Source organism: Mus musculus, chromosome 8 (genome assembly GCF_000001635.26).
Source record: "Mus musculus strain C57BL/6J chromosome 8, GRCm38.p6 C57BL/6J".
NCBI lineage: Eukaryota > Metazoa > Chordata > Mammalia > Rodentia > Muridae > Mus > Mus musculus.
The window spans coordinates 91,662,795-91,674,398 of NC_000074.6; the positions used below are offsets into that span (position 1 = coordinate 91,662,795).

The window sequence follows — 11,604 nt, forward strand, 5'->3', positions numbered from 1 at the left end:
GCACAGTATCAACAGCAACGTGGATGCCTGGGGGAATCTTGTAAGATGTGGGCAGTGGCTGAGGTGGGGAGAGTGTCGGGCATCATCAGATTCTCAGTGTTGCAAGTAACAAAAACCCTAGGTCAGACAGTAAAGTCTTGAGAACATGCAGTGTGCAGAGACTTAGCTCTCGTGAGCCTTCTCCACCAGAGAATGGTTTGGATCCCTGCCTCTGGTGGCAGGGAAGCAAACTGACCACGGAAGGCCAGGGCTGCACAGAGCAGAAGAGAAAGTATTTTCCCTCAGCCCTTGCTTCAGACCTTAGGTTGATTCTGGTTTTGTCCAGATTGAGTTACACGCCTCTCCTAGCCATCCCCTATCACAGAGAGAATGTGCTAACTGACTCACCAGGCTTGACATCCCTAAAACACATCTGAAGGCACTCAGAGCTCCTCCCTTGTCAAGGGATGGTGAGGTAAAGGGTATTCATTCGAAAAACCAACCCAACATGGGTTCCTGGGAGTGGCAAGTCCACCCCTCGGGAGGCCTGAAACAGCATCCTTCTTAATGTGCACTGATAGCTGCTGGTCGATCCGAGTCTGTGCCCTCCCTATAGCCGGCCACTGGCAACTTGCAGCAGCTTGACTGGGTACCACAGGCTGTTTGACTCGAGTTGCAAAGAACTATGCCAGGACTGCTGGACTTCCCCTAGAGAGCCACAGTGTGACACGCAGGACTCTGGTAGCATCTCTTGTCCCTCACTGGCTCTCGTGGTGGCAGTAATGATAGTGACGATATTTAATAGTTACTGATTGGTGTGCTGGGTGGTCCTCCAAACACTATTTCTGTTCATTCATTTAATCACAGCAAACCAAAGTCAGAGTGTTATTACTGTGTGTGCTCCTGCATTCTCACACACACACACACACACACACACACACACACACACACACACACACACAGATAAAACAACAACAACCTATAGTGAAATATTTCTCCAGATTCCTCAGGCATGCCTGAAATAGTGATGATAATAATAATAATAATAATAATAATAAACAGTAACTATTTTCTGGGCATATGCCTAGGATAAAGTTAATTTAAAGGTAAGCATAGAAAAAGATGAGCACCAGTAACTAATGAAACAGAAGCATTCTAACAGTAGCTGTGATAGAAATTAGATGAATCTGAATTGTCTTTCTCAAGATACCTTACGCTCCAGTCACCCTGAGGGTAGCGCTGTGAGGTATCTACAGTGAAGAGCCAGGCCAAGGTGGGTGACACCGATGTGATGCTTTGGTGCGGCCTCAGGCCAGTGTTGGCATTCTGACATTATGACAGGAGGATTGTCTGCCCTCTGTGACTCCACATCGTGACAATGTGGGCCAAGTGATTGTACAGTGTACTTGCATGGTTACGAGGGACACAGGTACACACGCAAGCACACACACAGCTCCAAGCGTGCCAGGGTCTGTATGAAACCAAGTGGGTGAGCCACCCTTGCTGAGAACAGTGGCAACGAGCTGGGAAGCAGCTTGCCCAGAGCACAGCCAGCGAGTGGCCCTGGGATGCTTGCACAGGCCGGCGTGCACACAGCCCTACAGCCCTGCCATGGGCCAGTGTGCACACAGCCCTGTCATGGGGCTGAATATTTTTAATACTTTCTCAAAGCGAGGAGGCCAAACCATTTGACAGCTGAGAAAGCATCTCTATTGACTTTTTACAAACCTTATGATATTCTAGGTGGATCGACACTTATCACAGGCCTTTAATCTGCCAAGCAGGATAATATGTGCACGGATAATTTATCCACTGTGAGATTGAAATGCTCAATTTGGAATAACTTTTCCTACCCAGTAAATTGAGCATTACTGTGCGATTCTGAGGCCGAGAGAAAGCACAATTTAAAAAGCTTTGCTGGGTCCCTTTGTAATTAGTCGCAGCTTCCCTTGAATATTAACTCCCCCCTCGTCTTTTTCAAGTGATTTAGAGACTGTCAGGAGCTGCAGAGACCCACCCTGAGAAGGGTGACAGCAAGCGGAGTAGTCTCCAGCACCCATTGTGAAGTAGGCTGCAGAGATGCCCTCTGCCCCTCCACGCCACGTGTGCTTATCAGCCCAAACAGTTGAATATTTATGCTAAGAGGATTGTCAGAATCTGCTTCTGTTGCTTTAATTCTTGTTTTAAATAAATAATGAGAACGTTTAAACACATTACTCTTCTTGGGGCCCCGAGGTCAGCTAATCTTATTATTTATGAAGTGGTGTGCTACATAATAGTACTTAGTGCATGTTAACAGACGCTATTATCAGGGTCTGATGCAGAGAGCAGAAGATATATTGGAATGTCCCATGTAATGTAGGACGGATTGAGTGCATAGGATGCCGGTATAGCAATTAACCACATTCGAAAATAGGTGTAAAGCTGAAGTATGCTTTCCCCTGGGAGTCTCCTCACCATTAATAATCCCCGAGGGAAGACATGTCTTTCCATGAGCATCTTACCCAGGCCTATGACTTGGAGTGGGCGTGGCCACTCTTCAGCTGACAGCGACGGGGAGGGCAGGGATAGGGGCACAGCTGTTGGAAACACAGGTTTGGTGCATGCGCTCTGCCTGTAAGAAATCATTCATTACTTACTACATCTATGTCTTTTTTTTCTATGACCCTCATTTTTTCAGATAACTAGAGCTGAAGCCAAAGCAATCTCCCAAGCCCAATTTTAGATGCGCTCGACTCTCCAAGAGGGTGGCGCCTCAGAGATGTGAGGATGTTACCCCAACTTTTTCCTACCAGGCTATCATTTAGCTGCATATGATAATTAATTTCTCTACTATTGATGAATAATCCATTTAATAAAAACCGTGATTTAAGTGTTTTCCTTGGGGACTAACTCTTGCTAGCCTCTTAATTTAATTTTGTGGAAGTTTCTCCACCTATTCATCAGTGGAAATGATTATTAACCTCTATTTGCATATATCCTTATAAACCTCTCTCTCCTTGGAGTGCCTTTCCTCTGAGCCCAGCAAGCTGGGACACTTGTAAATCTCCAGGATCTCCAAAGTCAATCCTGGGCTGTAATATTGTTTAATCTATTCTTGGACGTTTTAATGCAGTAAATTCAATTTAATCTTTCCCAGTAATCTAGTAATACATCGAAATCCCACAAACATTTAAATCTGATAATGGCTTAATCACGCACTTTAAATAACTGTTGAGATAATGAAAAAATAATTCACCATTTTAAAGGCAGAGTAACTCAATTTCCCTGGTGATTGGCTTTCCCGAAGCCACTGGAGATAATACAAATCTGGGAATTGGAAAAGCTTGAAGCTGCAGCCCTCGGAGGGAGAGACGGTTTTTCCTCAGAAGTGTGAGCTTTCCACCTCGCAGCCCTGCTCGCTCTCACGTTCACCTTCCAGGCTACTCCTGTGCGCTAGTCAGGGCCGTTCTGCCTGGAGCTTCCAGAACTCCCCCAGTGGACTAACTGCCTGCTCTTCTTCTCCTAGGTGCCAGTCCCGAGTCGTCCGGACTTTACCAGTACAGCAGAAACCAGACTGCCGGCCATATTGGGAGAAGGATGACCCTTCCATGCCTCTGCCCTTTGACCTCACAGACGTGGTTTCCGAGCTCAGAGGCCAGCTGCTGGAAGCAAGATCCTAGAGGAAGCACAAGTCTTAGGTGGAGAAGGAAAAGATATCCTTGGCTTTCTTCCTCAAACCTTGGACAAGGGTAGTGTAGACTCCTCTCAACCCAGTGGTTATAGGACCTGGGTTCCAATTCAAAACAGCTAGAGAACAAAGCCCACAGATTCTGAAGTGTTGAAACGTTACTGTGTTTTAGTCTGACTTGGTGTTAAATTAGAGCACCCCTCCCTCCCCCCAAATATTCTTCACTCACCACCCCCCACACACACCTGGAGCCCTTTTGTCTCCCAAGGCAGCAGTAGAGATGGGCTAAGCCTGTGACAAGCCTCACCTGCTCTCCTCTTTGGCTGGCCACCTCAAAGACCCGGAAGTAGGCCTGGCCATAGGGTGACAGAACTAGAGACATCCATCCCAGCTTCTCACCGTGGCTTCTAGTGGTTAGACCATCCAAGATGGCAGCCAGTGTCTCACCGCGGCTGCACAGATATAAATTCAGCTCAGTTGTCATTAAAACTCCATTCTTCAGTTGCCCTGGCGCATGCTGATGACTGCTGATTTAGACGACACATACAGATGTTTATGTGTTCCACATCTGTGAGCGAGCCTTCCTTCTCCCAGCCTTCTGTAGTGGCTAAAACATGGAGGAAAACAGTGAAAGGCAGTCACCACTGTCACCTCTTTCCTCCTCTGAGAGGGAAGGGGCCATGAGCCCTGTGCACTGCACACAGGAAGAGGAAGGAGCTACAAGGAGACAGCCAAACCCTGTCTTTGCGGGGCTTCCCTGATCCAGTGACAGAGACCAGCCCTGGGACCACTGTTCTGTGGAGCTAGTGTTTCTCCTAGAATTCCCCACTCATAGATACTGACAGGTCGTATGGGGGCTTGAAGCACCCAGTTCCCAACCCCGTGATGTCAGAGCGTCAGAGAGAGCATGGACTCCGATTTCAAAGTGCCAGGAGTAAGACCCACCGCAGCACTCACTCCATGACCTTTGCATGTCCTTGGGTCTCAGTTTTCTCATCTGTATGATTTTGGGAGGTACCCAAAATGCCAACTCCTAATGTGAAAATGACGTGATATGACAGAGCTACAGATCTAGAGTAATTTCTAGCATACCGCTGAATATCCGATATGTTCCAGTGTCGTTACGTGAGCTGACCTGGAAGAGGCCGTCTTCCTCCCCCCCCCCCCCCCGGGTCTGCAGTCCTTTGCCGTCTTGTGTCTCGTGGCCCACATCTTTCCCTAGTGACCTGAGGCCTTTTGGTGGCTGAAAGGTTGACAACAGTTAGCCCATGATTCTCTTGTATTGGCCGAGACCTGCAATTGGAAGGACACAACATAGTTGTGGTTTTTGCTGCATCCAGGATTCCAGTTAAGGTGCCTTCCTGCCTAGAATCCACCATAGAAGCTGCACTCCACCAGCCCCAAGGGCTTCCTGGTGCAGGGACCCAAGGCTCTCAGACCTTGATTTGTTCCCCTTTGTCTCTGAGCCAGGACTTCCTCATCAGTAGAGAGTGAGGTACATTCTCACGGGGTAAAATGGAACAACCTAAGTAACGGTATAGGTGGCTTCATATGTCACAGGCTGGCCCGTCTCCCCATCCCCAGCCATCTGGCTCTGTGGTTTATTAGGCCCCGTGATATTTCTTTGTTCTATTTAATTGGGTGCCAGAATTAAAAATTGAGAGATTCCACATAAAATAAAAATGTCTGCATTCTCTTTAGAAGCCAGAATACCTGTGAGCCCCTGGGTCTCCATAATCGCATGGCGGTGGCTTGGCAATGCCTGTGACCTTTGTGCTCTGCTGTGACCCTGTTGCTCCCTGTCACCATTTTGTAAACCTGCGTCCGTCCCAGCAGCACTTTCTAGAGCTGCTTGCTCGCATCCTTGGTAGAAAGCAGTAGCGTTGAGTGCTCAGTCCCTGCTCCTCCCATTGGTCTAAGTTCATGGTCTGCTTGTATTGCTGTGCTGTGTGCATTTGTTCATACACAATAAAGAATTAAACGATGAGAAGCCTAAGAGCGTCCGTGCTTTTCTCCTTACATGCCAGTGTGGGGCTGGCCTTGCTGGGTGGGTGAAGGTGGTTCTCAAATTGTCCAGTTGTACTTACCCACATTCCTCTGGGCCTTTCATGACTGACAGCAGGTTGCAGATCACTTGAGAAAAGTGCTCTAAAAGATGCATTACACTGGGCGTAGGAGGGACTCACGGCCTTCCTCTCTCCAGACTCTAGCAGTGTATCTTCCTTTCTCGGGGACTCTATGGAGCCCTAGGTTCGATAGATCCTACCGCCAATCCCTGTCTGCCAGGGTACAGAGTGAACGCTTAGGGATTTATACTGTCATGGCCAGGAAACCCAGACTGAGACAAGATCACAGTAGATGCCTGTGCATGGAATGGAAGCAACTAGGTAGGCGTGGAAGGGAACTTATGACCTGGAGAACTGGTAGATTCTCTAGGGGTGGGAGGGAAGATCTTTCCAGAGGGGATAGCAGTCACAAAGATGCTGGTGCTGGGTAGCTTCAAAAAAAAAAAAAAAAAAAAAAAAAGGAGAGGGGTTTTGTGGCCCAGGCAAAGAAAGACAGAGTCCTGCTACAGCAGAGACGGAAGCCATGTTCCCTGGGCAACATGGGAGATTTCCCGCAGGGCAGGTAGGACTCACTTGATGAGATAGTCTCTGCTTTCAGGCATCTATGTGACTGACGCCTGGGTCCTAAGGGTCCTGGGGAGGAACAGGCTCAGTTCCAGGGAGAATCTTGGCAGCCAGAAATTCCATGTGGTGGGAAGGACGCAGACAGACACCTCCAGGCTGCAGAGTCCACGCCAAGTGGCACCCACAACAGCCCAATCCATTCCTGTCCTAACCAGCAGCCTCCTTCCTGACAAGAGTTTTCTAGACAAGAAGAAGTGGGGTCATGGCATGGCTTGTGACACAATTTTAGTAATAAGCTTCTAAATCCATCACTAAGTGAATGGAGGGGTGCCAGAAGAGAGATTGCATGAGCCCTGCCTAATGCTGTGGTGCGGGCTTTGTGTGTGTTTCCAGGGAAGGTATTTTCCAGTGCAACTTTTTTTTTTTTTTTTTTTTTTTTTGCCTGCTCTAGTTAAGGCTGATTTTTACCATTGGGCAAATTGCATATAGTTGGATCCATGCCACGCTAAATACTGTTTATTCTGTGGATCTGTCAGAGGCCAGCGATGGAAGACAAGGGGGTTCTGATTTGAAAAGGCAATTCTCATCCAAATAGGTTCAGATGGAGCGAAGCGGCGCGGATTAAAAGGCGCTGAAGTGGTAATGCCGTTTATCCAGTTTGCCTTTGTTACTCTGTGATTAAATGGTATTTTTAATTAAGTTTCATTGGGAGCCATAGGTATCGAGGTGGTGAAATCAATTTGACAACCATAAAGAGGGAGGAAGGCGCGGGCGGGTTGTAATGACGGCCATGGAGACTGCTGGGAGAGCCACAGAGAGTCCGCAGTCGGAGGAAGCAGGCAGCTGTAATGACTTCTGAAAGGGGACCAGAGTACCCAGGCCTGGGTTTGGGGGCTGTTCTCAGGGGTTGTCAGCAAATACTCTTGCTCCCCTGAGACACCCAGATAGATTCAGATAGACCCCAGAGTGTGCTGGCGAGTCCAGGAAGAGGCTGAGGAGCCCATTTCCGGTTCTGTTGTGTGTGTACAGTGATATGGTAGTATGACCTCCCAAGGCCCAAGCAGGCACATCATAATCCTCTCTTTTCTTTACCTCATGGTTCACTTTCCCCTCAGAACCTTGCCAGCACAGGTTCTTTCTGTTGTCTAGCCTAAATCTTCCTACACCGGAAGCTAGCTTCTCTTCCATACATCCACATCTGATTTTCTAAGACCTCTGACTGACAGTAGAGGCTTCTGGGTACAGACTTTCTGGGTCTGTGCTAGTAGTGTACATGTGACCCTAAGGCCACCTTCCCCTTTCATGTCTCTTCCTGTCTACCAAACGGAAGGTGTAGTGATGTGACTGTTGCCTGAGCCAGTCATGTATATTTGGCAGGTTCACATGCTTGTACAGTGCCACAGGCAGCGCCTGGGCCCACTTGAGTCTTCAGGAAGTACCAGCGATCATGGACCCAGTTCCCCAACATCAAAGTTCTCAATTTATGTCCCAGGCAAATGGCTGGGCTCTCTGAGATTGACACAGTGGGGGAAGATGGAGGTGTGAGCTAACTTTTGGCTGTGCCCCACCAATACAGACACACATGGTCAGTGAGCCCCGTAGTATCTCAGTGATCACTCAGTGCTTGTCACTGCAATCAATGACACCCCAACCAAAATATTCAGTAGTCACCAAGAAAGAGTGCGCAGTTAGCTGCAGCAGTTTGCTTCAGGAGAAGAGAATGCCAACACATATTTATCCCGATGGCTCTTCATGGCTTCCTTTTTTTTTTTTTTTCTCGGCAGATGGCCTGGAACTTCTTATAAATGAGACAGTATGAAAAATGATTCCTTCATACTGCCATTACCAAAGCAGGATTAGGTCACCCCTGGCAATTTCAGATTTGCTTAAAAACACTCCTGCCTCACCTTCTAATGGATGGCCTGTAAACAACAATTGTTTATTGACTCGGATGCCTAAGGACGAGGGTCAGTCCGCTTCCGGGGAGGGAAGCATTAATTAACTCCCACCACTAGACCGGCTCCTTCTTTTCCAATACGTGCAGTGCCTGACTTGGTCCTCATTTCCTTTTCCATCAGTCCTGAAGGAACCGAGGTGAACGAGCTCCCCTGCCATGGGTGTCGGGCTAAATGGACCACAGCAGGTACAGATCTGTTTACCTGTCTGCACTTGCCTTTACACAAAATTCATCAATTTTACAAAAGCTGCCAACTAACCAGGCACCGATACGAGCGAAGGGCTTTCAGCCTGGGCTTTCTCTTCCTTTCTAACCTGGAGAAGTGGTAGCTTGGTGGCCTTAGACCAGCACAAGGCCACTATGGGAATGCTTAAGAAGAAGAGAGTGCTACCAACACATATTTATCCCGACTGCTCTTCGGGGCTTCTTTTTTATTCCCCAAAAGTGCAGTGGTTCTAAACCAAGTCCTTGGGCCACCTGGCACTCTTATTTGGTGGCACATTAAGATCACCCATGGGGCTGGAGAGGTACCTCGATGGCAAAGCACTTGCCTAGCACATGGGGACCCTGGGTTTCATTCACAGATCTGCAAACGTATAAAGGGAGGGATTTCGACAACCATCACTCCCTGCATTATACCAATATCGAAGTGATCCCCTGACCCTTCTAAATACAAGAACATCCTAAGCCAGAGGGATCCTCAGAGCTCACTGATCCCCCAGCTCTCTGTGTGATTCCCTCCCCTTAACCAAGATATCGCAAATTACCAAGCCCATGAAGATCCATAGAGAGTGTTGCTAAGTGCCCAGGAATACTTCTGACTTCTGGCCAGGCAATGCAGTGGTATGTGGCTGGCTCTGGAAGCTTCAGCCGCAGCAAGGCCATGTTCCCAAACAGCCAGGAGGAATACGCTAAGGGCTACTCTTGCTGGTTTGTTTTTTCAGACACCGTATACCCTGTGGCAATACCAAAGCTGAGCCCAAATGCATTTCTGTTCTTCATCAAATTATCCTAGAGCCTGGGACACTTCAGCGAAGATGAAGATGCTGCCATTTTCTTCTTGGCAAGATGGCTATCCCCACAGCTGACCCCAGTTTTCCTTTCTAATGAAGGAAGAGGAACAAGGAACCCCCCAGCCCCAACAAGGATGAAGAGGTTTCTCAGAGCAGTGAAAGCTACAGCTGGTACCTCACCCAACATGGCAACCTGGGCCCCTCCTTTTCTCTCCTACCCCCAACTTTTCTGATAGTGGGTTGCCCTTGAGTACAGTGATTAGAGCCAGGATGGGGACAGGGATGGAGAGCGGGGCAGGCCAGGTGTATAGCATTCCCACTGTCCCCTCTACGACTCCCCACTAGGGTCAGGCTGCACGTGAGGCATCCCAGCGACTATCGGAACAATCAGCCCTGTTTACCATGGATGCTTAGTTTTCTTTTTACAAAATCAAAACAGAGTTTAGTAGGCACTGTATTTCATACATGCCCCTTGATCAGTGCAGCGACCTGTCAGAAGCCATTAAAGCCCCCATTAGCTCGAATGCATTCAAAGCTAAGCGATTGGATCCTTTAAAGGCTGCAGTGATTGTTTTTAATATAATGTCCATTGATTTCCCCCCACGAGCAGCAGCATAAGTTTGAAACTAACTGTGTATGACTCCGGCCCCATTTGCTGTCTCCAGCCCTCTGTGAGAAGCTTGCTTTTATTTGACCAGAAAAGCACCGGGTACAGTTTTCAAAGCCATGTGGCCCCCGGTGGAGTTTCAGACGGTTAGCCTTTTTACATTTTTCCTAGCCCTCTTCCATTTCTTTGTCCCCAGTGAGTGAGCTGCGCATGCAGAAGGGAGGAGCCTTGATTGAAAAGCAAAGGGGGAACTCTTTCTGAAGCATGCAGCCCAGCGGAGGCCAGCATAGAAGTGACTCTTGACTGTGGAAACCTATGCCCAGACCTCGCGGACACATGTGGCTGTGCCAAAGATACCCTCAATCAGCCTGCCTGTGGAGCCAAAGGGCAGAAGAGGGTAAGGAGCCGACAAGGCAGCCTAGTTGGCACCATATTGCCAGCTCTGCCAGTGCTGCCAATTCTTTCTGCCCTGATACTATAGATCCACCTAACAGATACCTGTTGGTTCCTTCTTAAACGCAAGAGCAACGGGAGCCCAAGACCTTTCCAAAGAGCTTTTCTGTTTTCTGCCCTTTGCCTTTGAGACAGGGTCTTGAGAACAGGGGAGGGGAGAGCAGCTTGGGTGAAGAGACTCCTCACCCTATTTGCAAAGGCATGTATCCCAGGCAGACATATTTGTATATCATATCCATTTAACAGATGGGGCAAATGAAGCCCAGATGGGATTGATTGATTGAAGGTGAATGATGTAAATTGGACTTCAAGTTTCTGGTGTTTAGTAGAATTTGGGAACAACACGTAAGAAATCACCCTTCTCCATAAACATGTGTTCTATTGAAGACAACAATCTAGGTCCTGTACTGAAATGGCCTCCTTTTCCTCCCAACTCTAGCTCAGAAAAGAGCAGTTTTGTCAGCCTGAAAAACAATTTGTATGTCATTAATTGCTTTTTCCTTAGCCACAAATGCCCGTGGGACTTGGGTAAGATTCACTGTCTGTGTAGGCCACTGAGATGTATGTTCATGATTCGGGATATGAGATTCAGAGAAGCCAGGCTGACCATTCAGAATGATGGAGCTGAGCCTAGTAACTCAGGCAGGCCTGGCATCTCTGCTACTCAGCGGAGAGGTAAGGCCTACCTACACCACAAAGTGACAAGGCCAGCCCTCAGAACTTCAAGAAAGACCCTGTCTCAAAATATTACGTTGAAAAATAAAGTGAAGAGGAGAGGAGAGGGAAGGGGAGGGGTGGGAAGAGGAGGGAAGGGGAGGGGAGGGGAGGGGAGGGGAGGGGAGGAAGCTAGAGATGTGCTCACTGAAAAGCAGCTTGCCTAGCAAGCACACAGCCCTAGATTTGACCCCCAGCTCCACAGCAATGATGGCTGGCAGAGCAAGAAAAAGAGACAGCAGTGAAATCTCTAGCAAGAGTTAGCAAGGCACAGCTCTCAGATACAACCAACTCAGGAGTGTTCAGATCAAATAAAACTTTATTAAGACACCGAGTGTTTGCACACTGTCTACGACTGCCTTCTCTCTGTCACAGTAGAGCTCAGTGGGTGGGATCCAAGATCCCTACATGGTCAGTACAGGTCTAGAAAAGACAGCACTCTCCAAGGGCCAGCTCAGTGGACTGTGGGGTCATTGTGACCGTGTGTATTAAGGAATTAACATTATGCCCAGTTCTCGGGAAAAAGTTCATAATATTTGTTCAGTGCATGTAGATTATGATGATATATTCATAATAGCTGC

General features: G+C 48.1%; 1 protein-coding gene across 1 annotated transcript in view; it reads left to right on the forward strand.

Annotated features, from left to right (window-relative positions):
- Fto (fat mass and obesity associated) overlaps nt 1-5,639 on the forward strand; it is a 355,067-nt gene extending 349,428 nt beyond the window's left edge. The window contains exon 9 of the mRNA NM_011936.2: nt 3,488-5,639. Coding sequence (NP_036066.2) covers nt 3,488-3,641 — 154 coding nt within the window. The 3' untranslated portion in view covers nt 3,642-5,639. The remainder of the gene's footprint in view (nt 1-3,487) is intronic.
- The last annotated feature ends 5,965 nt before the right edge of the window (nt 5,640-11,604 follow it).